This window comes from Corapipo altera, unplaced genomic scaffold (assembly GCF_003945725.1).
Source record: "Corapipo altera isolate COAL_440 unplaced genomic scaffold, ASM394572v1 62, whole genome shotgun sequence".
In the NCBI taxonomy this organism is placed as follows: Eukaryota; Metazoa; Chordata; class Aves; order Passeriformes; family Pipridae; genus Corapipo; species Corapipo altera.
The window spans coordinates 1,869,927-1,892,701 of record NW_020884894.1 but is presented as its reverse complement, the minus strand read 5'-3'; the positions used below and the strand labels follow the sequence as shown (position 1 = coordinate 1,892,701).

The 22,775-nt window shown below is 37.8% G+C and overlaps 1 protein-coding gene across 4 annotated transcripts in view; it reads left to right on the top strand.

Moving 5' to 3' along the window:
* The window catches only part of ADCY7 (adenylate cyclase 7), a 61,781-nt gene extending 39,659 nt beyond the window's left edge, over window positions 1-22,122 (top strand). For all 4 annotated transcript variants that reach the window (XM_027646777.1, XM_027646775.1, XM_027646776.1 and 1 more), the window contains 19 exons: window positions 71-229; window positions 3,725-3,857; window positions 5,108-5,293; window positions 5,544-5,587; window positions 6,392-6,472; window positions 7,498-7,570; window positions 8,408-8,505; window positions 9,134-9,218; window positions 10,793-10,930; window positions 11,775-11,837; window positions 12,493-12,531; window positions 13,916-14,079; window positions 15,172-15,253; window positions 15,880-16,035; window positions 16,712-16,858; window positions 17,293-17,400; window positions 18,204-18,318; window positions 18,885-19,009; window positions 19,132-22,122. In XM_027646777.1, coding sequence (XP_027502578.1) covers window positions 71-229; window positions 3,725-3,857; window positions 5,108-5,293; window positions 5,544-5,587; window positions 6,392-6,472; window positions 7,498-7,570; window positions 8,408-8,505; window positions 9,134-9,218; window positions 10,793-10,930; window positions 11,775-11,837; window positions 12,493-12,531; window positions 13,916-14,079; window positions 15,172-15,253; window positions 15,880-16,035; window positions 16,712-16,858; window positions 17,293-17,400; window positions 18,204-18,318; window positions 18,885-19,009; window positions 19,132-19,278 — 2,143 coding nt within the window. In that variant the 3' untranslated portion in view covers window positions 19,279-22,122. The remainder of the gene's footprint in view (window positions 1-70; window positions 230-3,724; window positions 3,858-5,107; window positions 5,294-5,543; window positions 5,588-6,391; window positions 6,473-7,497; window positions 7,571-8,407; window positions 8,506-9,133; window positions 9,219-10,792; window positions 10,931-11,774; window positions 11,838-12,492; window positions 12,532-13,915; window positions 14,080-15,171; window positions 15,254-15,879; window positions 16,036-16,711; window positions 16,859-17,292; window positions 17,401-18,203; window positions 18,319-18,884; window positions 19,010-19,131) is intronic.
* The last annotated feature ends 653 nt before the right edge of the window (window positions 22,123-22,775 follow it).

Here is a 22,775-nt window from a genome sequence, read left to right as displayed (position 1 = left end):
ACAGATCTCCAGTAGGAGGGAAGAAAATGAGAAGTTTATCTCCTGCTCTAATACCCTCGTCCCTCCACAGGAAGGTGAGAGAAGCCACAGGAGTGGATATCAACATGAGGGTTGGAATTCACTCTGGGAACGTGCTGTGCGGGGTGATCGGCCTGCGGAAGTGGCAGTACGACGTCTGGTCGCACGACGTGTCCTTGGCCAACCGCATGGAATCCGCGGGCGTCCCGGGGTGAGGATCTTCCCTCTCAGTGCTGATTCACTCCGTCATGGGCCTGGAATTTGTAACTGTGCCATGACACAAATCCTCATAATGGGATGATGAAGATAGGACAAATGTGTACTTAGCAGAGCTGTAAAATGTTAGTCTTTTCTGATTGTGTTTTCAATGAACTATAAAATTCTATTCTTAGGCAAGTGACTGCTTCTTGACCTTCCCTTCATTGGAGAAGCGTGTGTGTCTTCAGCAGTGCATTATGTTGACTTAGTTAATCCATGTTATGCACAGGGATAATACTGCATTTGTGAGTTTAGCTAAAGAATAGATGTGCTGCTTGGGTCAACAAGACCAAGTTGCTTATTTACCCAGTGTTTCTGTTAATGTATTGATCAGCACTACTTGAATTATACCAGCTCTATATTCACCACCCCCCAAAACCCACAAACAACTCAGAAATTAAAATACAACCTGGTGTGGAGTATCCAAGCAAGGAGAGTCTGGAGCTGTTTGTTGTTGCATGTTCTCCCTGTGCAGCATCTGCCATGGGCAGAACGGGAAGGGAAGTGGGTGGTCTTGAGTGGAAGAGCCGAGGCAGAGCAGTAACATAACTTGCCATGTGCTCTCAGCAGTGCAAGGACTGGGTCTGAAGCTGATACTCTTGCAGGCTTTTTTAAGATGCTCATTGAAAAGGAGAAATATAATTGTTTTTAAAAAAACAGCAGCCTTTTACATTTTCCTCTTGTAGGAAAGTATACTTTTTGTCTGTTTTCTAAGCTGAGTTTAGGGATTAGAATAAAAAGACCATTATAAGGCTTTTCCTTTTTCCATTCCCGAATAAGACCCTGATTTTTTCAGTTTCTTGATAGTCTATGCAAATTACTAATTTTTATTTGAATGGCATTCATGTGGGTATATGTTTAAGCACTAAAGTATTGGTTTCTTTTGGAAAGAGATTCTAGCCAGTGACATTGCAAGATTGCTTATTATTTCTGCACCTCAGACAGCTTTTAAGTATATGCTTGTAACTTAAAAATTAATTCCTGACAAGTGATAAGGGAATATGAATATCAAATTATTTTCTTACACTGATGACCGAAACAGAAAGAAAACTAGTTGGAGCTTAGTTAACAATTGTAATACCAGTAGGGTTGAGTCTTTTAGTGTGTTGATTAAGCAAGAATACAGAGTTGTAAAGTTTCTTTTGTTGGTAAAGCAAACGACATGACTCTGGCATGAAGACATACTTTCTTAGTCACGTTTAGGACCATTGCCTAGTCTTAACAACTCGGATTATTTCCTTATGGTCTTCAGGTTTGTATTTGATAAGCTGGTAAAGAATTAAGCTGGTTTAGGTTGTCATGCTGATTCAGAAATATTACACTTAATACTTTCTGTATACCTGTCTAGCACTAGCTTATCTTGTGTTTCAAAACTTGCCAGAGGAAACATCCTCCACTTTTGGAAGACTGAGCCTGACAGGGAGGAAGGCTTTTTATTCACAATGCAAATGTTATCTTTGATTCCTGCTTTGCAGAAAAATGATATGTCAGGGATTCTCTATTCCAGTGTTAGGTAGTCCTGCTCCTTTGGAAGCAGAAGTTTTGTCGTTAGGAGCCAGTTAGAGGTTTTATTTAAAATAGGAAGAATATGTATTCTGAGTTTCTGTAAATGAAGAAATTCTAAAGGCTTTTGAAAGGCTGCAGGAAGACTTCTAGCTTTTTAAATATTTTCTTTCCAGTGGCAGAGTATCCTTGTTCACCTTATTTCTGATTTTAAAAATTATTTGCATTCATAACAGTATAATGCACTACTAAAGCAGAAGGGAGTAGCATAAAACCAAAATTAAAAATTAGTTTATGACCAATTCTCTCTACTGTGCATATGCCTGAAAGCTCAGGATATGTTATTCTCAGGCCTGTCAGCATAGGCAGCTGGGTGCAGTGTGCTGGGTGTTGTGTCCCAGCATGACAAGTGCAGCAGTGCATGTCACAGCCTGCCTGTGAGAGGCAGCTTCAGCGAGAGCAGCTTTTGGTTACGTGCTCATCCTGGAATCCAGTGAGCTGAGAAATCATCGTCATATAATTGGGAAAGAAGTTTGCAGTATGATTGGAAATGTCCTGTGACAGTGTGTGATTCGAGGAGGAGAGAGGAAGCTCGGTAAAATGGAGAAGGTGGGGAGTGAGCAAATGCACTGCCTTTTGAGATGAGTGGAAAAGCACAGAAAACTTGCTGCAGTGCATGGTTGTGTTTTAAGGCTCAGTCAGTCACCCAGAATGCCCCAGTCTCTGTGGAAGAAAATTATGCTTTAGAGTAAACTGTAAAATTTCAGATTTGAATGTTCACCTTGACTGCGAAACTGTGTAGTCAAGGTAACAATTAACCTTCCTTTTTTTTTTTTTTTGAGAAACAATTATCAATATACAAATAAAAGCATCCATCATCTATATTCCAAAACTCTTACCTTTTGGCTTGAAGAGTATTGAAGAATTTTTTTTTCTTCCTTGTTGGAAGTCACAACCAGTAATCTTCAGGTCTTGGATAAATAATTGTTCAAACCTACATACAGTATTAAGAAATAAAGGTGGATGGGATGGTGATTCCCTTACTCTCTGTAGTTAGGCAGGAGTACTGCACACTGTCAGCTTCCATTATGGAAATGTTCTATTCCCAGCCCTGAGCTAGTGGATTGTAGGACTGACAGCAGAGTTTAACCCCTCTCTGCCAAAGAAAAATGAGAAAAGCACGAGGAGATGAACAATGAGAAAGGAGAACATAAGAAATAACATTTTATGAACACACGTAAGTCTCTTGTTGATAAATTATGTGGAAAGACTTTACTCATAATCTGTATGAAAAGACGTAATTTGGGATACTGAAGGAAATGATATTTAAGGGAAAGTGTGAATGGGTACAGAACAATACTAGCTGCTCCACTTAGAAGTGTGTTGGTGGTGTTGCTGTGTCATGCTGTCCTCAAATTGTTTCAGTCAGAAAACACAGACTTACAGAATTATCCTCCTAGTTAACAAAAAAAACATTTTCCAGTTTTTTTTCCCCACAGACTTTGCAACTGTCTTTTCCCCTTCTCGTACATTTCTAGCACAAGACAGTCCTCACTTGTGTTTTGTTCCTGAGTTTTCCCTGCAGCTCTCACCATCTGAAACAAGCTGCCTGTGAGTCTGTCTTGTCAGTCATCAGATCTCCTTTGATCACATTTCTTCCTCTTTCTTATATGTCTCTGCTTATTTCAATTTAATTTTCTACTGATAGTATCTCATTATGGGAAGTGTTTTTCAGCATGTTTGCTATTAAAGATAGGTAAAGAAGAACTACAATGAAGGATTGCAAATACAATTTTAAGTACTGGCAGGATTTTGCAGTGAACTGCCAAAGCAGGAGATGGCTGAAAAGCAGAAATGTCAGCAGTGGCCATTGAAATGTAAATGAAATGCTTAATGTGACCTTTCTGTGAGTGTTTGGGTCTCTTGTTCTTTCTCCCCTTCTCAGCCGTGTGCACATCACTGAAGCAACATTAAATCACCTAGGCAAAGCTTATGAAGTAGAAGAAGGGAATGGACACCTGAGGGATCCTTACCTTGAATCCATGAATATCAAAACTTACTTAGTAGTTGATCCAAGGGTATGTGTATGTTTTTAAACATATATATTTATTCAAATATATACATACATTTTAAGTACATAGGTTTCTGTGGTGCATACAATATTTTCGTTCAGGAACAGAATTAAAGTGTGCTGTAAGTCAGCTTGGATTTGGGAGTTCAGATCTGAAAGCATGTCCTGCTGTTTTATGACATGCCTGTTAGCTTGAAGGTAATAAGTGTTATGCTGAAACCCCTTATGTGGTCAGCTTAGAATAAAAACACATATTTGGCTATATATTTGCCTGAAGAGTGTGTCTCACAAGTCCAGGTCAAGGGTGGGATGAAGTAATGGAAGAATACCTGTACTGTGTGACCAATTTCAGATAAAATATTCCCTGTAAAATGGCTTCTGATATCTTCCTCACTACCTTAAAAGTAAAGTTCACCTTCTTTTCAGGGTGTAAAGGTAGCAACTGTTGCTTGCTCCTTTAGAGCCTGGTAACTGCAAACACCTAGAGCATTGCTATTTTGAATCGGCTTGTGGTTGATAAGTAAAGTATTTCAAATGAAAAAAGAATGCAAATGACAAACTTCCAGTATAGAGCCATTTTAAATTAGAAAGAACTCCTATCTTTAAATTAGAAAGAATCTTATCTTTGTTCCTTTTTTCAGCAGTGCACCCCCCCTTCATGTAAACAGCTCATACTCTCAGAATGGGGATCTAAGTCTATTAGAAAGGTCTCTGCTAACTTGAAGATGCTTGTGAAATGTTAGAGACTAGCAGGTCACTGATGTATCAGTTTATCCTGTAGTTTTTGCTTCCTTGCAGCCCTGCAAGGATATTGCTGTATACCCCGTCTGTACTGCCTGACTCAGCACCCATGACATAGGGATATAATCTGATGTGGAGTCTGTAATTTGTGGGATCTTCTCCTAACCACTGTTTTGATACACCCTTGCTCAGGAATCTGGAATCTTTTTCCCCGGTGTTGTGCTGACTGCAAGGAAACTTTATCTGTCCCTAAGATCCTGCGATCCCTTGCATCATCCTGAATAAACCTGGAAGTTTAACTGCTGCTGTGTTGCAAGTGAAGGCTTGTAAAGGCAGCTGAAGCAAATTCATTGTGTACACTGTGATTTGGTTTAGCTCACATTAATTAAATGAGATAAAGGAATTGAGATTGGCTGACATGTTGCTGATGTGTTTAGAGTCCTACTAAATAGCAAGATTGTATAGTCTTAAACTACTCTGTTTTCTAAATGAGAGTGTTTTCGTTTTTCCTGTTAGTCCAAACAATGCATATCAAATAATCACCTCCCTAAAACAAGAGTTAACGACGGGCTGAAGATGAGAGCATCTGTTCGGATGACACGTTATTTAGAGTCCTGGGGAGCAGCCAGGCCCTTTGCCCACCTGAACCACAGAGAGAGTGTGAGCAGTGACTCTTCGAGTTCACAAGGAAGGCAAAGAAAGGTGAGGCCTCGAGTAGCGATTGTCAACCTACAACTGCAAACTGCTCCTGCTGTCTGTGGTGTGAAACTCAGAATCTGACAGGATTTTTGTGGCTCAATGTCTACTGTTACTCTAGGTGTTAAATGTGTACAGAGAACTGAGAAGGTATCTGGGCATCACCTCTTTCTGTCGGAACTTAACAATATTCAGACTCTGCCAATCTCTAGCGTGCTACAATCATAGTAAAACTTATTTTCTTTACTTTGTTTAGGAAATACCCTTGTGTTCCACTGGGCGCCAGAGAACAACGGATAGGTTTGTCAAGTACCTCCTTTGTTTTTTAAATACGTGCTCCTGTGCTCCTCTTGCAGTTCGGTGTGCTGTAAGCATGTGATCTTTTGGTTGATTAATCGCTGTGTGTGTGGTATTTCTGCGTTAGAAAGGTTAAGCTCAATCTTTGGCCTTTAAAAGTTCTCTTAGTTCATGGTTGTTATTGTTAGCAGACTGTAAAAGGAGCTTCCTCCTTCCTTGTCTTGCTGGCCCCTCAGTCATTTAGGTTCAGTTTTGCTCCATGGGCTGCAGCAGGATGGAAGGGAGTTGGGAAGGTAGCAGTGGAAAACAGACCAAACCAGCTCATATACTGTATATATATGTATATTTACGTGCTTGTGCTATCTCAGTTTTTAGTTACTCACAGATGCCAGACTAGTTTGTAATATTATAGCACAAAATAAACAGTTTTACATAATATTATCAGAAAATATAAGTATTACAAGTAAATATATATTTTTCAATATTTTGTTTATTATTATTAATATATGCCATTATAGTGTAATAAAGAATTGGCACTGTATGTATAAATGCTTACAATTGTACTGTAGCACTGAGTTAAGTAAGGAGCTGAATCATTCTCTCAGTTTATCAAAACATTGTATTGAAAAATGCACGTTTTGAGTAATTGGAGAAATGCCTACTAAAGTGCCCATCGATGTATTTTCTTGTCAGTTTTGGAGCATTCTTGTTTAGTTTTTCCCTGGAAGCTTACCCCACTGATGTGCTGAGAAAGCCATGAGTTGTTTCTGAATAGCTTTTGTGACAGAGACTTCATTTTGTTCTCAGAAATTCATCTCAGAAGGGAAGGATAGAGGAAGATATTTATGATGAAATGATGTCAACCATTGAGGGCCTCAGTTCAACTAAGTATGAAGTGTTTTATTTTTTTCTAAATATTTTCTTTGAGATTAACCTGCATTTCAATTTAAGTCCATATAAAAAATACACTTATCAAAAATGAAATATTACCAGGATTTTTGTCTTGCCATTTTTTTTTGGTCTTTGTTTTTTACTTAGTTTCTTTTCGGTTTTAATGTGAATATGAGAGTATTACTGCTTTATTACAGCAAGAAACCAGTGGTTTTTCTAGCTTTTCACTGTGATGTAGTACTGAGAAACAGCAAAATCATTGCTTTGTTTCTTATGACTGTTCCAAAGTAATGAACTGAACTGCAGTGTAGGATGGGATAGAAAGTTAATGTTTGTGTTCTCTTTATTAAAACAAGAAGTGTCAGGAAATGGGGTGTTGTCCTGAACAAAAACTATGTTTAAAGTCAAAACACAGTTTTGGACATAATAACAAAGTTGTTCTAGTGTCTGGTTCACTGAAGGCAAATGGTCTGTTAGCTGCAGGCAGTGCATTTGACAGGAAATTTGCATTTAAAAGCAGATAAACACTGGCAATGGTGGTGGGTTTTTATTTTGTTTTAATATAAAATACAGTATTTAAATTCCTATCAAATGTAAAACATCGAATTTGAGAAGAAAACCCTCTTTCTTTTATCTAAGTTCTGTCAAGGCTGTACCTCAGCTGTTCCTCATAGAGGCCTGATATTATTTAGGGGAAGTTTTTGGAGGCTATGAACCATCTCTAACATCTACTATTATACTTTCCTATTTGTAAACCTTAGGGAAGGTTTGGAGTTACATTTTTCATGTAACTGGCAGATGCTGCTGTGTATGAGGGCTCTGGATCTGCCTGTCAGCTCCATAAAAACATAACCGCTCATGTGTCCCACTGTGAAACAGAAAAACCTTGCAGAATGTCAAATGTGTGTAGGAGAGTGGCACCCCCACTCTGTGCACTCTGGAGTCTCCACCACAGTGATGCTTTTGCATTGTGTCCTTGGCCTGCTGTGTGCTCCTTGTAACACGTGTCTCTCTGGATGCAGTCCCTGGTGTGGCAAATCCGATGACTTCTGCGGATTTTCACTGATTTTTGCAGAACCCGGTCTTGAAAAAGAGGTTGGTAAGAGCAAAATAATCATTTTTGGTCTTTGATTTGTGCTTCAGAGCAGCATAAAAATGTGTTGGAGACTGTTTGCATTCTGAAAGTGGGTTCTGGAGGTGACTGCACATCCGAAGAGGTTTTTGGTGACTGGTGGAAAGCAGATTGCATGAGTCGTTTGAGCTTCCTTGAGAATGTGAATTCTGTAGATTAATGGAGATTGTCTCTAATCTATGGTTAAACTCTTGCCATAAGGGTGTTAGTGGGAGCTTGGCAATTTTACTATATAAACTACTACTCACAAAAATAATGAGATTTAAAGAAGAAAAAAAAAAAAGGATTTTACATCCATAATGAAAATACTTTGCTTTCTGTGGTTGTTTCACTGTAGATATAATGCTGGTATTTGTCAGGTACACCGTGCTTTTTCTGTTTGAATAACTGTTCTTTAATTTACTGTGCTGTGGTGTACTGTACTGCTGCTACTGGTGTGGGTGTGTATATACACTTTAGGCTTACTTCTCTGTATGTCTTTTTTTGATAAGGATTTGGACTGTGGGTATCTGTGAAGTGCTGATTTACACACTTGCTGGATTTCCAGCCAGCTGGAAATTATCCTTTGGACTGGGATGTTTTCCTTGTCAAGTTTTCAAATGCTTTTCTTTTTTCTTTTTTTTTTTCTTTTTCTTTTTTCTTTTTTTTTGGTAGTTTTCTTTTTTTCCTCTTTTAGTTCTAGGTATATTTTTGACAGTACAGTATAAACTTATATATGTGTGTCATCACAAAAATGTAATAGAATTGAAAAAGCCCCACCCTGGAATTATCCTGAACATTTATCCTGGTCTGTGTTTCAGTATCGCACCATTCCTATTCTAAAACTGAAGAGTTACTTTGCATGTGCCAGTTTTGTGTTCCTCTGTATATTTGTGATACAGATGCTTATCATGCCAAAGTAAGTGATGGTATTTTAATTATCTATAGTTAAAATTAACCAATAGCTGAGGTGAAACTCGTGTGCATGGAACTTTTTGGAGTTCCTGAGGGTTTATAGATAAGAAACATAAACCTCTTAGGATTAATTTACCCTCTGATAAAGGAGTGCATTCATGTTGGCATAAGAGCCTTGATATCAGTATGAAAATAAAACAGAAATATTTCTTTAATATTTAGTTTGCTTAGTACACACAGGGATCTGGTCAGTTAAGTGAGAAATAGTATTTTATGAGAATAGTTGGCTGTAAGCACTTCGAGCAGTAGGAAAATGGGACGTAGCTAAATTGTGCTCAGTGCTCCTTTTGTCTTCAGGGCTACAAGGAGGGAACTTTTGAGCTTCTTCTCATACCTCTGAGAAAGAGGATTCTTGATAATTCTGAAATTTAAGGCATGTTTGTTTCTCATGGCTGCTGCAGTGCAGTTTACCTGTGGTTTATACACAGGGCAGTGGTTTGGGACATCAGGGGTAGAATCTCTTAAAGTAGTGATTGTGCAACAATAACCTGTGTAATGTTTTGATCATCTAATGCTATTAAAAGAAGAATGATATTTAAACCTCCTGTGTTTAATGTTTTCTTTTCCTCTAGAACTGCAAAACTGGGAATTTCCTTTGGAATTGTTGCAGTCATCATTGTGCTTATTTTATTTCTCTGCTTTGCTGAGAAATGTATGGTAAGTTTTATCTTTAGAAAGTTTCCTGTTTTCAAAAGAGGATGGATATAATTTAGCTACTTGGTCTATCTTTTAGGATGATGAATTAAGGTGTTAATTTCAACAGGAGTTACAGGAGTCTTGAACCTCAGGTTACCAGAAGATTCCATTGCCTGAAATACATTTTCATGTCTGAAAATTTGCACTGTAATTTGGAATTATTTGGGTGTCAGAATAGATGGGTAAGAGGGAGGAGGTAGGGTTGTTTTTTTAAAAAATTATTTTTATGTTTGTCAATGATGGCAATTTTTTTGTAAATACTGATATTTTCTATACTGGAAACAGTGTTAAAATCAAAATCAGTTTGAATCCGAGATTAGTTTTCATAATAATTTATAAAGTGTAATGAAAATTACAAACGTGAATAATTTATTGGCAACAATTTAATAGCTGTTAGAATTCCAAATTCACCATTACATCAACTAGGACACTTTGCATTTGTAGTTACTTTTTCTTTGCATTATTAAATATATGCCATTACTGTTTAAAAATATATGGAGACATAGCCCAAAGAGACATAGAGTTCAAGAGTATAAAGTAAGAAAGGTCCTTCTGCAGTTCAAGAGGGAAGGGATTTTAGAGAGTTCCTTACACTTGTCAAATCTGTGCTGTGCTAGACCAAGGGTAGGAGGGAATTCTGAAGTGCTGCTGAGAACATACCACCACCATCCTGTTGCACCATCCTGCTGGGGTGATGGAGGTCTCCCAGGAAAACTACCACAGAAAGAAATGGTCTCTTAGAGAGCCAGGTTCAACCTGTGCAAAGGAGAAAGCAAAAAAAAAGATAAAATTGCAGGGGATAAATATTTATGATTCTTTTAAAAATATGGTTAGATAAGTGCATGGATTTTATGTATGTATCGTGGTTTTTTATATGTATATGGATGGATTTTTGCATATCTGTCTAAGTAGAGAGAAAGGTGTGTGTATGTACATGCACATATGGTTTCTACATATGTAAAAATGTATGGAGAAAAAAAAGAAAATTCCAAGACTGCAGTTACATCAGACTTGAATTTTATGCTGGGAGTGTTTTGGTGTAACATCCTTGAATAATGCTTGCAATCATTAAAAGTATTTTCTTTACTGGATGTTTTTCTCTTTAGCATCAATGGAAGGATATAAGGATGGCAAGAATGGGACTGTCCATGATTGTTTTTGATTTGGTCATCTGAAAATGGGTGTTCCAAATATAACATTATAGCTCTATAACTAAAAAAATACAACATAAATTGTCACTGTGTATTTATTAACTTTTGTCTAGAACTTTCAATCAGGTCATAATTCTCTATTTTTAAAGCACAAATTCAGGAAATTTTAGCACCCAACCTCTTTGAAGTAAGGAAGCGTTTTTTTGGTTTGTGTTGGGGAAACATGTTAGACATTGACTCTGAATGACTGGATTCAGAGCTTCAAAACAGGGCTCCAGTGAAGACTTTTGACATTCTCATGGAGAGAAAAAATATTTAGAAATATTTCTTCCCACGTATCAAAGTGTTATTTGTGTTACTGAAACAAATTAATGTTATTTACAGAAGTGCTGCTCAGACCAGTGGCCTTTCCTGCGCCATCTTTGTGCTGTCTCAGAAAAGGTGGAAACAATGCCTTTACTTAGGCTTCCTTTAGCAGTCATCACTATAGCTGCCTTGCTGATTATAGCCATTTTTAATTTGGTAAGTAATCACATTATTCTGTGACTTATTGTAACATCCACAGTTTGAGAAACTTCCTTTTCATCAAGTATCAGCTTTTTGCTGCTTTTGATTCACGCAGAGCATGATGCTTACACTTAATGCATGAGGTCATGTAAAGCCTTTCAACTTCTAGAACTGGAAGTACATGTGATAGACTTGAGTTCTAGTTTACACCACCTTTTCTTGCTTTCAAGATGGCATTTATAATAACTCTTGATTGTAACCCTCATCACTAAGATGGTCTTCCTTTTTTATTTTAATGTGTCTTTGAATGTTTGGCTGTGGCAGGTGGCACTTTAAGCAGTTCACGGTGGTGTTTGCACTCACTGGTAGTAATGTGAATAAGGGAGAGAAGAACACAGCTTGGCTCTCTTTTAAGCAATACTGCAGAAAATGCTTAATTTTCTTTTGTAGGGTGTTCTTCCTGCTGGCTTGGGTCCTTGAATTGACTCACAGTGGTGTCATGTGAACACCACCAGAGACAGCTTAAAAGAAAACAGGAACAGCAGCTGTGAAACTGGGGGGTGAGACAAAACCGCATTTGTGCCAGATAGCTGCTAGATTAACCCAACCATGATGTAAAACTTCACCCTGAATTGGTAAATTTTAGCCTTCTTGCACCTTGTGTGTGCACATATTTAATACAACTACATGGGATACCATTGTATTTCAACATCTATTCAGTAGCCCTGAAAAGGCAACCAGATCAGGACTCTGTATAATATGGAGAAAAAACTCAAAATCAGTGACTACCTGCTAACAAGTTTGTACAGTTGTTTTGTTGATGTCTTTCCTTTTTTTCCCCCCCCCCCCATAAATCAAGACTACTGAAAAGAACAAACCTGCAAACTTTACTGGATCAAATGACCTGTGTGCTACCACCTACGTGAGTAGAGTACTGTCTTAATTTCTAAGATTAAAATTAAATGAGTCTTGGCTGGTAGGTGTAGAATCATAGAAAATCCTGAGTTGGAAGAGATCCACAAGGATCATTGAATTCCAACTCCTATAATATAGATGAATGGCAACATTTTGATGTATTTTCATGTTTTTATAAAAATAGATTTTTTTAAAAAATTGTTGAATACAAAACCTTAGTTATGCCACAAAGGCAGTTTTGAAGGATATTTTCTATCATTAACTATGGTTTTCCAGCGCATCCTTTGGGGATTCTCAAAAGTCTGGAGTACTCATGTAATAAACTGAAGTCTTGTCTTATTTTAGTCTTTCAACACATTTGAAAGGTGTTCTCCAGCATTTCTGCAAGGCTAAATTCAGCACTTCCTAGTGACACTGAAGAATTATTTCTGAGGATTCCCCCTTTTATCTCTTTAATTCCAAAGTAGCATTCTGTTTTGAGATCATGCAAATGTTTGTGATGCTCCTGTATCACCTGGCCACCCCTTAGATAATGCGCATGTTTTTATATGATGTACAGCAGATTGCGTGAGGACCCTTCTTATGGTGCTTCTGACAAGTACATATAAAATGCACACTGTGCTCATCCTGTAATTTTTTGTTTTTGCATGTCTGTAAATCAGCCTTTTGGAAACACAACTCAGTCCTGCATTGAGGAAACTGTAAGTAGTTTACATGTTACTTTAAAAGCCATATTTTTTAGTACTGTGTATATTTACTTACAAGTGGCAAGTTCTGTTGCTGTATGAAAGGCAGTTCTTTTAGGTAACTGACAGCAGAAAAGTTCTTCATGAAATCAGTATTGTTCAGCTGCTGTTGCTGTGCTGAATAAAATATGGCTTTGTAGTTTTTGTAAACTTCAGACTTAAAAGGCTTAAAAAAATCTAAGGAAAAAGCAGTAGAACAGAATGATGATGTTCGAGTCTGAAAGGTGAGAACTGTACTTGCAAGTGTCCCAGCAAAGCGTCTTGATAGAGTGAAAGAGTTTGTGGCTGACAGAGCTGTGTTGGTGTTCTCTATGTAGTGGTTTCTTTTTCAGAGGTTTGACTTCCAGGTGAGTGTTTGTTACCTTTTGGAGGTTACACTCAATGCCTTCAGGATGACAGAGTTGGTACAATTTGTTTCATATGGGCCCTGATTATGAGTTCTGGCTTCGTTGACGTCAGCACAAACCGCTTAGCCAAGAATCTCACAATTCCGTGGTAGGTCTGTGCTGTTATATGTGGGAAAACTGTGCTTTGTGCATAAAGAGGAATGAATTCTCGAGGAGCAGAAGGTGAGGTAATTGTGGAGTAGTCTGTGGACTGAAGTGTGCCAGCTCAGCAGCTCACACCCGTGCCTGCAGCTGCAGGGACGCAGGCACCAACCCCGTCTGCGCCACATGCTTTGTACCACCCGACACGTTCAGTGCTGCCAGCTGCATTCTGAGCTGGGACACCACACCTGAACTGGGATTCCTCTGGAAAAGTGTTCAGTAATTCCACTGGATAATGGCCCTAGCTTGATAACACTTGATAATGCTTGTTAGCATCAAAGTTCTTATGAAGGAGCCGTGTCTAAGGTTGGATAACAGGTCACTGTCTTCACATTTACAAGGAGGGGAGATGGGAATGAGGTATCTGCTTAAGGTTACAGTGGGAGAACACATTCAAAATAGGATTAGAAGGCTGAAGTTCCTGGTTCAGAGCTGATTCACTGTCTTGAACCTTAAATAAGTAATTGCTTAAATTAATAGACTTCAGAAGATAGATTCTCAACACACTTCAGTTTTTATCTGGCATTACTTGCTTATGTTAGTGTGATGTTTTTTGTTTAAATCATTTTGTTTACCCTTGAAAAATTAAAAAAACTAAACTAAAAAAAAAATATTAATTTCAGCCTTTTAGTGCCATTAAAAAGAAGTGTATTTAGTGTATTTAGCAAGTGACCTAATTTCTTGTGTTTAAATTACAGTGACCGTGAACTCAGAGTATTTGCTATGGTTTGAACATGTCTTAGGCATAAAGTCTGAATAATGCAACTGCTCTTTAAATTCTTCTTTTACAGTATTATGCTTACTGCTGTATATTGGGGTTCATCGCTTGCTCGGTATTTCTTCAAATGAGCTTCGAACTCAAAGTTCTCCTCCTGTCCATTGCTGTCACTGTCTACCTCATCCTTTTTAACACCCCTCAGCAGAGAAACTTGAGCTTCTATGGCAACAGCACCAGGTGCAGTGGGAAAGTTCTTATTTAATATTTCATTAAAGGAGGTGTTAGAGTTTTGTACACCTACTGGAATATTGCAATACCAAAATCATGTAAGTCAAACATTGCAAACCTTTCTGTAAAGTTAATGACAGGGAAATCATATTAGACAATATCACTTTTTTTTTTTTTTTTTAAACAAAGTGTGTGTTTTCTGAAAAATATCTGTAATGTGGCTTCTGAGATCCCTGGAATCCTTATCTTACTTTAAAGATTAGGGATTCTTATTAATCTCATAATAAGACTGATCTTCTGATAAGCTGTGAAGAAAAGTTTTGCTAAAAGTCCAATGCTCAAGCTGTTCTTGTGAGACCTTGCAAGTCAATAGAATAGTGAACTTCATGTACTTACCTTACTAAATGTGTGTATTTTGAAAAGTAACAGCAATCTACCTGATCTAATTAAAGAAACTGAAAATACTTAAGAGAAATCATATGCAAAGGTTTTGCTGTTCATTTGTAAGTCTTTCTCAGATTCCTCTGAAGATTGGAATAAGTTTATTTTGCAGAGGCTGTGAGCTGTCAGCACACCTTAAAAAAGCCTGAGTGAGCTCTTAATTTAGCCTCTTAATTATTCGTATGACGAGAATTTAGTTTGCATTTGTAAAAATTAATAGATGGCTAAGACTGATCTTACTATAAAATATGAGTGGTGTCTCAGATACAGGTATGATTGTCTTTCCTTCCACAAATAAGAAAGTTTCTTTTCCTCCTTTAAGGTTTTGTTGGCTGTGTTTTTGTGAGGTGGGGTGGAAGCTGAAACTCAAGTCTGTTGGAAATTAAGATGGCTCCATTAAGATAAAATCATGTTTACTTGAACATCTCACTTCAACAGCTACTTAACAAGGTTTCAGCACCCAGTGTGTCCTTATATGAAATGCAGCCCATGTGCTGACTGATAATCCTTTCTCCTTGTTAGGAGAGGACCACTGGCAGCCACTGGCACAAATGAACAGTGACATTGTGGTTTGTGTCTGAACAGACACCCCCTTCCCTTACCCTTAATCATGTAAATTAAAAGGATACAGATAACTTTGTATTGCTTTCTTGTTTTCAGGCTTTTCATCAAAGAGCCGAGAATAATGACTAATTTATATCTGGTTCTGTTCTACATCACCCTCGTTTTACTTGCAAAACAGGTATGTATTTAACACACCATTGCTTAGTTCTTTTGCTTGCAACAAGTTGATTTAAATAAAATGCAGAAGTGCTGTTCCATGAAATTGTGCTCTGAATTAGCGTATATTTTCATCTTATTTTAATATTCTGGTCTTGGTTGTAGATAATGTACTTACTTGGAATAAGTTATAGGTAATCCAGAATTTGTTAATGTGAAAGGATGGGAACATTCAATAACTTTGTATGTTATTGAATGTAAAAACATGTTTGCATTACAGAAGTTAGAACTTCCTGATTGTTCCAGTTTGGATCTATCTGTATTTATACGCCAATTTTCATTCTAAATCAGGGCAGCAATTCAAGATAAAAATAATCACCAGAGTATTAATGTGTCATTTTGGTAAATGCACTTGATGGTACAAAGTGGCATTTGGTCTTACTGACTGCTTCATATTTTTCTGATCTTTGTTCTCAAAGCACATCTTTTCACAACTATATAGGCTCAAAAGGCCTTAAAGAAACTCTATTTCTTTTTATATATGCTTTTTTAAATATATGTTTTATACAGGCTTTTTGAAAAAATTGACTAATATTTTTCAGTGAGCTATTTTACGGACTTAATTTATCATATTTGGTCTCTTTGCAGATTGACTATTACTGTCGACTGGATTGTCTGTGGAAGAATAAGTTTAAAAAAGAACATGAACAGTTTGAAACTATGGAGAACGTTAACAGGCTTTTGCTGGAAAATGTACTTCCAGCACATGTTGCTGCGTATTTCATTGGTGAAAAACGAAACGAGGTATGTTGAGTCTCTGCTCTGTGAAGGACAGTAAATTGGACCTCTGTGACATAACATGTCATGTGAACAAGCCCACAGAAGCCTGTTTGTATCCCAAGACCTTTTGTAAACCCAAGAAGCTGCTAACCAGAGAGCCTCAAAAAAAATTGCAAGGCTGTTCATGGCAGCCCCTGAAATCTGTTTGCAGAATTGGTGGTTTGGCTTCGGGACACTGTTTAAGTTTGGCAAACGTTGAAAAAGGATTTACTGCTTTCCAAAGACCATATTTTATCAGAGAGGATATGTCTTAGTTTTTAGAGAAGTGAGTTGAGGAACTAACAGTATCTGCTTGGTAGCAACCCCAGTGACAAGTTCATTGATAAGGATTTTTTTTTCAACATCTCATCTTATTCTGCCAGCATGTCATCAGAGTGAATATTGCTGTGTGTCAGGAGGCTGGCAATGTCCAAATAGATGAGAATCTTTAAGATATCTTTAAGGTATTGACTTTTCCTTAGGCAAATACAACTTTGTTAATGTTTCTGATAAAAATAAGAGATGCCCACTGTAAAGTGCTGTGATTGACTTCATAGGGAAACTGTAATTTGATTACTGATTAGAAACAATTGTCATGGGTTGGAATACCTGGGGTGGGATCTGAGTGCTGACAATGTGTGGATATATTGTTTTCCTGTAGGACTGGTACCATCAATCCTATGACTGTGTCTGTGTCATGTTTGCATCAGTACCAGATTTTAAAGTGTTTTACACAGAATGTGATGTCAATAAAGAAGGCCTGGAATGCTTGCGGCTGTTAAATGAAATCATTGCTGACTTTGATGAGGTAATTAAGCTCAAAATGCACTGGATTACATATTTGCTGCAAAACAAATGTTTCACTAGACCTGTCAGCATTAGAGGAGGAAAAAACATTTTTACACTGAACTAATATTCTGACTTCAGCCCTGCAATCTTGAAGGATATGTTCCTATCTGGCAGGGATTTTCAAGTACAACATCTAATCCTTTAGAAGTATAGTTTGAAAGTCCAGAATTTAAGGACTTTATTTCAGTACTTCAGTGATTCTATTTCTCCTGTGAGCAGGGTAAAGAAAAACTGTGAAAACAATCTTCAGTACTTTATCTAACCTTCATGTCAGTGACAGTGTTTCTAGAGATGTTTAATGTTTATTGTAGAGAGTATAAGATTTCTGGATAAATACTACACTGAAATATGGTATTAAAGTTTCAAGTTTTTATTTTCTTTCCGTTCAAACAGCTCTTGCTAAAACCTAAATTTAGTGGTGTTGAAAAAATAAAAACGATTGGAAGCACTTACATGGCAGCAGCTGGTCTCAGTGTTACACCAGGCCAGGAGAACAACCAGGTACGTTGTCTCTGAAAGCTGCCTTCAGTATTCTGTGGGTACTTAGCTGTGTTTCAAAGTAAAAAAATGTAATGTGATACAAAAGACAAAGTAAATCACCAAAAGTGACCTCCTGAAATGGGGAAAAAGATGATAAAAGTATATTGTCTCCCGTAGAACTCACTGTTTATATTTTAGTTCCATTTTTTTTCCCAAAGGAGGTATTAAGTTTGTAACCCCAGGATAATTTTGACACCTTGCATCTTTGATTCCAGTAACTTAACATCTCTAAATGCATAGCAGAGTAGCTCTAATAATAGGGGAGGCAAAGAATGGCAGCCAAAGAAAAGGCCACCAACTGGACAGCAAACTTTTTGTGATCCCTGATAACTGGCACAAAAAGAGAATCCTCAAATGCCATGTTAGGTCTGAAACTGTTTGTCACCCATTAGAAGTAAAACCAAATTCTGTACTTGGGCTCACTTCCACTCTAGGAAATTTGTATATGATGTTAAAACATATGTAATAATATACCCAAAACATGTAAAATTAAAGCCAAAATCCTAAAGAACAGATAGCAATGTTTTATAAAATTTAATCATGTCATACTTGTTGCCTCATAGCCATTCCAGCTGAATTTATTGTAGTTTTAAAAAGGCATTTTGAATGTTTGTTGCACTGTGCAACTCTGCAGTTAGAAGGATGAATGGTCTCCTCCTTATAAGTACATACTCTGGTCACTACTAGTGCTGCTTTGGAATTGTAGCCTGAGACAGCCTTCTGTGTGGTAATTCGATCATTAACATGTGTTATGACTTGCACAGGACAGGGAGAGACAGCATGCCCACATTGGGATTATGGTGGAATATGGAATTGCCTTGATGAGTAAACTGGATGGCATCAACCGACATTCCTTCAACAACTTCCGCCTGCGCGTCGGTAGGTTCCGTCCGTGAGGATCGTGAGCTCTGCAGCCCAGCACAGTGGGACATGAGATAGGATCACATAGGTCAAGTGCTGGGTGCCAGAAGGTAGTACTGCCTGCTCAGCTTTTCAAATATGCCAAGCTCCTCCACAGATGGGCTTTTCTCATCACTGGAGGGAGCAGTAGGAAGACTGCAGCTGGATGAGTTTGGAGGAAATGAAAGGTACGGATGAAGAGTGAAGTACCCTGTTAGTGACTGTTGACTAAGGACAGTATTGCCATTATACAAATGTTTATTTCTATGTAACAAAAGTAGAAAAGGAAGAATTTTGCTTTGCCACAAATTGTGCCCCAGCTCCTTCTCACACTTCCCATTTTACAAGGAGTGAGTCACTTCACATCTCCGGAGCCTGAGTACAACTATTTATAGAACAGTGCTGATACCGACTGCCAGAAATGTCTCGCAGAGTTAAGTTTTGGGTTGGATTTTTTTTGACCCTGGAGCTACATCTAATAATGATGTAGCTGTATGTCACACCACTTTCTACCTCAGTGATGACACTTGCTTTTGTTTGTGCAGGGATCAATCATGGCCCTGTGATTGCTGGTGTGATTGGTGCCCGGAAACCTCAGTACGATATCTGGGGCAACACTGTTAATGTTGCCAGCCGGATGGAGAGCACGGGGGAACTTGGGAAAATCCAGGTAAACCTATGAGCCTTGGAATGTCTAAGGAATGATTTCTAATTGGTTGTGGATTTTTTTTTTTTTTTAATGTGAATAATCAGAGCAATTTCACAATAGTTTCTAATTCTTTTCACACAAAGGTCACAGAAGAAACAAGCAAAATACTACAGGAGTTGGGATACTCATGTGAATGCAGGGGACTCATTAATGTCAAAGGCAAGGGAGAACTGAGGACTTACTTTGTTTGCACTGAGACAGCCAAATTCCAAGGTATGGGACTGAACTGAGGCTATGATGAAGTTAATCAAAATAGACTTAGAACTGTCTCCCTTCTGTGAAGACTTAGAATTTCCCTCCTTGTGTGAAGGACTTTATTCTACAAACATGTATGTACTGTTCCTATCTCTTCTACATCTCAAGATAATTTTTTTTAACACAGAAGAGTTCTGAAAACTTCCTAGAAGACACACAACAATCAGTCTGAAAAAGACTACCTTTTCCTGAAATAATTTGAGGACTTACCTGGAATTGCCATGAAGCATTTTCAGTCAGCTTCTTTCCTTACCTGCACTGTGGGAGTCTTAACAGCTCCAGTAACAACATGTGTGGATGCACTGTGGAACTCATTACCATGTTAAAACATTCCATTGCCTCATTTTTTTGACACTGCTTTTCAGTATTGTGTTTGGCCAGGCATGTGCAGTGATACCGTGGGCACTGCATATCCTGCTTCTAATGCTGAACAGATTCACAGAAGAGAGCTGAATAATGGGAAGAGGAACGCAAATGAACTCAAATGTATCATATGACAACTGTGCTGAGCCCCTTTGGAGAAAGACCCATGTTGCACAGTATCTGGTCATTTTATCATCCGTGCCTTCTCTGCAGAAATACCGTGTGTTACACAAACGCTTTTGTGACCAAGAGCTGTTTGGAAATAACTTTCATCTAGTTCAGCATGTTTACATTATATTACATGTTCTCCTTCTGTGTCTCTTTGTTTAGTATCTGCATGTGCATTTTATTCAGTCACATATAAGTCTTAAAATTTTTGACTTTAAATTTCAGAAAATCCACAGGATGGTGAGGAGTGTGGGGCACCTGCGGTTTATCTGATAGCCAGGCTCTGACAGCCCCTGGTGTTGCTGACACTGGCAGTAATTCTGCACACTGAATTTCTTTCTTAGGGAAGAAAAAATAATCTGTTCTGAATTGCTGGGAAACTGAAGAACAGAATTATTAAGATAGTATTAGAAACAGTAGCAGATACTGTATTAACAGAACTGTGTCTGAGGTGCGGTTTGTTTTTTTTTTTAATTTTTGTTTCTACTAAACACTGGCTGGTTTCTATACCTTTTAAAGGCAATGCAGTCTATGAAACAAACTTTTTGAAGGTAACAAAAGGATGTATGGAAAAAAATATTCACAGTGGAAATGTTTCAGCAGAGCCCCAATGCTTAAAGTACGAGTTGAACATTCATACGATCATCATGGAAATTGACTTACTGTAAGTTAGTTTAGTCTGTAAAGTTTTTAAGCTTAGTGGTTTTTGCTGATTTCTAAATTGGCATTTTTCTACTTTCTGCAATCTCTTAATCTGTTTTCTGTTGGTGGAGATAGTATTTTGTAAGGCTAACATCTTTTGCCCAATTACGTGTATTAACTAAAGATGGATTCTCCCCTCCTCCCCACATACAGTAGGGCTGGACAGCGCAGTGATTAGTGAGTACAACACCTGTTTGGTTAAGCCTTACCCTTCTACAAACAGAGCAGCATTTACTAATGTTTCTGGGTTTAGTACTGACCCATCCTGGACAAGTGTTTAAGCAGTCCTATGCATCACTGCTGCTTTCTAATTACTGTGTAATTTCTTTAGAAGATGAAGTGATTATGTTTCAAGACAGGAACAAATCTAAATATTGTCCAACTGTGGATTAAAAATTGTGCTTGTAGCCTTTGTCAATTTTGTAGGTCATATCTATGTGTGTGTAGTAGGTCTCCAACAGAAAACAGCATGTTAGGAAACCTTAGTTTGAAGTTGTCTAGTTCATAAGTGGGCTCTGCTGAAGAAGAAAGTATCTTATTGGTGTCTTGTTAGTGCAAGTCAGTGTTGTAGTTGAATAAACTTTCAAACAGCTTTAGCTGCTCTTGTATGTTGTGTATTTGTAGTTACAGGTGCTCAGCAAGCATTTGTTTTGAGATATTTATTTATTGTTTTATAGGGACCATGCATGTGTCAAAGGCTCCTTTCAGCAGTCTGATGTCCTGTTAGGTGAAGTGACCATTTGTCTAATGAATCTATTTTGAAAAGTGCATTATGACTATAAATAGAGCTGGCTCTGAATAGCTTCTGTTCACAGAACTAGTAGAACGTAGATGTAAGTTATCTATGAAAGAAAATTTGCTGTAACAGCATTTTGAAATGACTTTGTTTACATGTTGCCTTGTCAGGCTGGTAACTTGCTTGGGCGTAACTTCAACTCAGCCTCATTTGCAGAAGTGGCAGGAAGAGCTGCAGCTTTCAAAGGGGAAGGAGTTGGGTTTTGATGCAGTTTTAAAGGACTGCTGGCTTGGTGTGCTGTGCATGGTGTACTTGGGGAAGTTAGAAACTGTGTTATGAAAAAAGAGGATGACTAATTTCTCATCAGAAGTGGAACTATGTAATATGAAAGCTATATTCAACCACAGAAAAAGTTCAACTTAAGAAAAAACTGTATTTAAGTAATTGTTTTCAGCAGTCCTTCCGAGAGCGAACTGTGAAACTTAGCATTGAGGAAAAAATCTTAGTAGAAAAATCTTCCTTACAGCATTATTTTTTTTCTTAAATGGAAAAAATGGCACTGTATCTAATTTGAAGAGCTAATGACATCTGGAATTAGGCACCTGTTTTGAAGAACAAACTTTTGTTTTTACCATGAAATAAAAAACTTCCTGAAACATGTTTGGTTTTACAATTATTTTGATGAAGATTCTCATGAATAGAAGGCATATTCCTTACAGCCCTGAGAATTAATGGGATTGTTTTTACCTATAAAGTAAACTAAGTATTTATCCTTTTAAAAAATGTTGCCAGTAGAAAATGGGTAGAGTGCCATCCATGTGTTCAAGAGCTGAAGAGAAATGTCAGTTATTGATGTTCTGTCATTGGTGGCCACCTCCTGCACTATATGAAAGGTGAGTGATGGGCAGTGAGATGCTGTGGAGTGAGCCAGTAAGGATCTGGCTGGTACTGCTGCTGTGCATCTTGTCTTTAAATTGTAGCATGAAAATGACTTACATATTAATGGAAAAGTATTAGTTATTACTAATTACTATTACTCCATTACTATTAATGGAGTAGTATTTCAGCTGCAATTACCCAGAACTGAAAAAATTCCAGTGGTGACTATTAAGAACTCTCCTGGGACAACTGAAACTACCGTAGAAAAGACCAGGTTGACAGGTAAAAGACTTCTGAAAGTTTAAAAACAGTTAAATAAATGTTTCTGCAGCCATATTTAGAGAGGAAGGAAGGGAGGGCAAGGATGATGGGCATGGCTGGGGTTAGAGGGTGGAATTCGTGATCCTGCTTTGCCTTTAAGTTACCTCTTAGTTCAGTTCCCTGCCACTGCACACATCAGTGATGGCTGATCAGATGGAACTGGAACACTACATGACATTCCTCTTCAAGTCCAAGGTTGTACTGGAATCATGGAGTAAAAAGAAGCAATATTTAAAAATTAAAGATGCCTGTGGTAAAAGCTGCGCACAGCACTGTGATGGTGTGAGAGTAAGTGATGAGCAC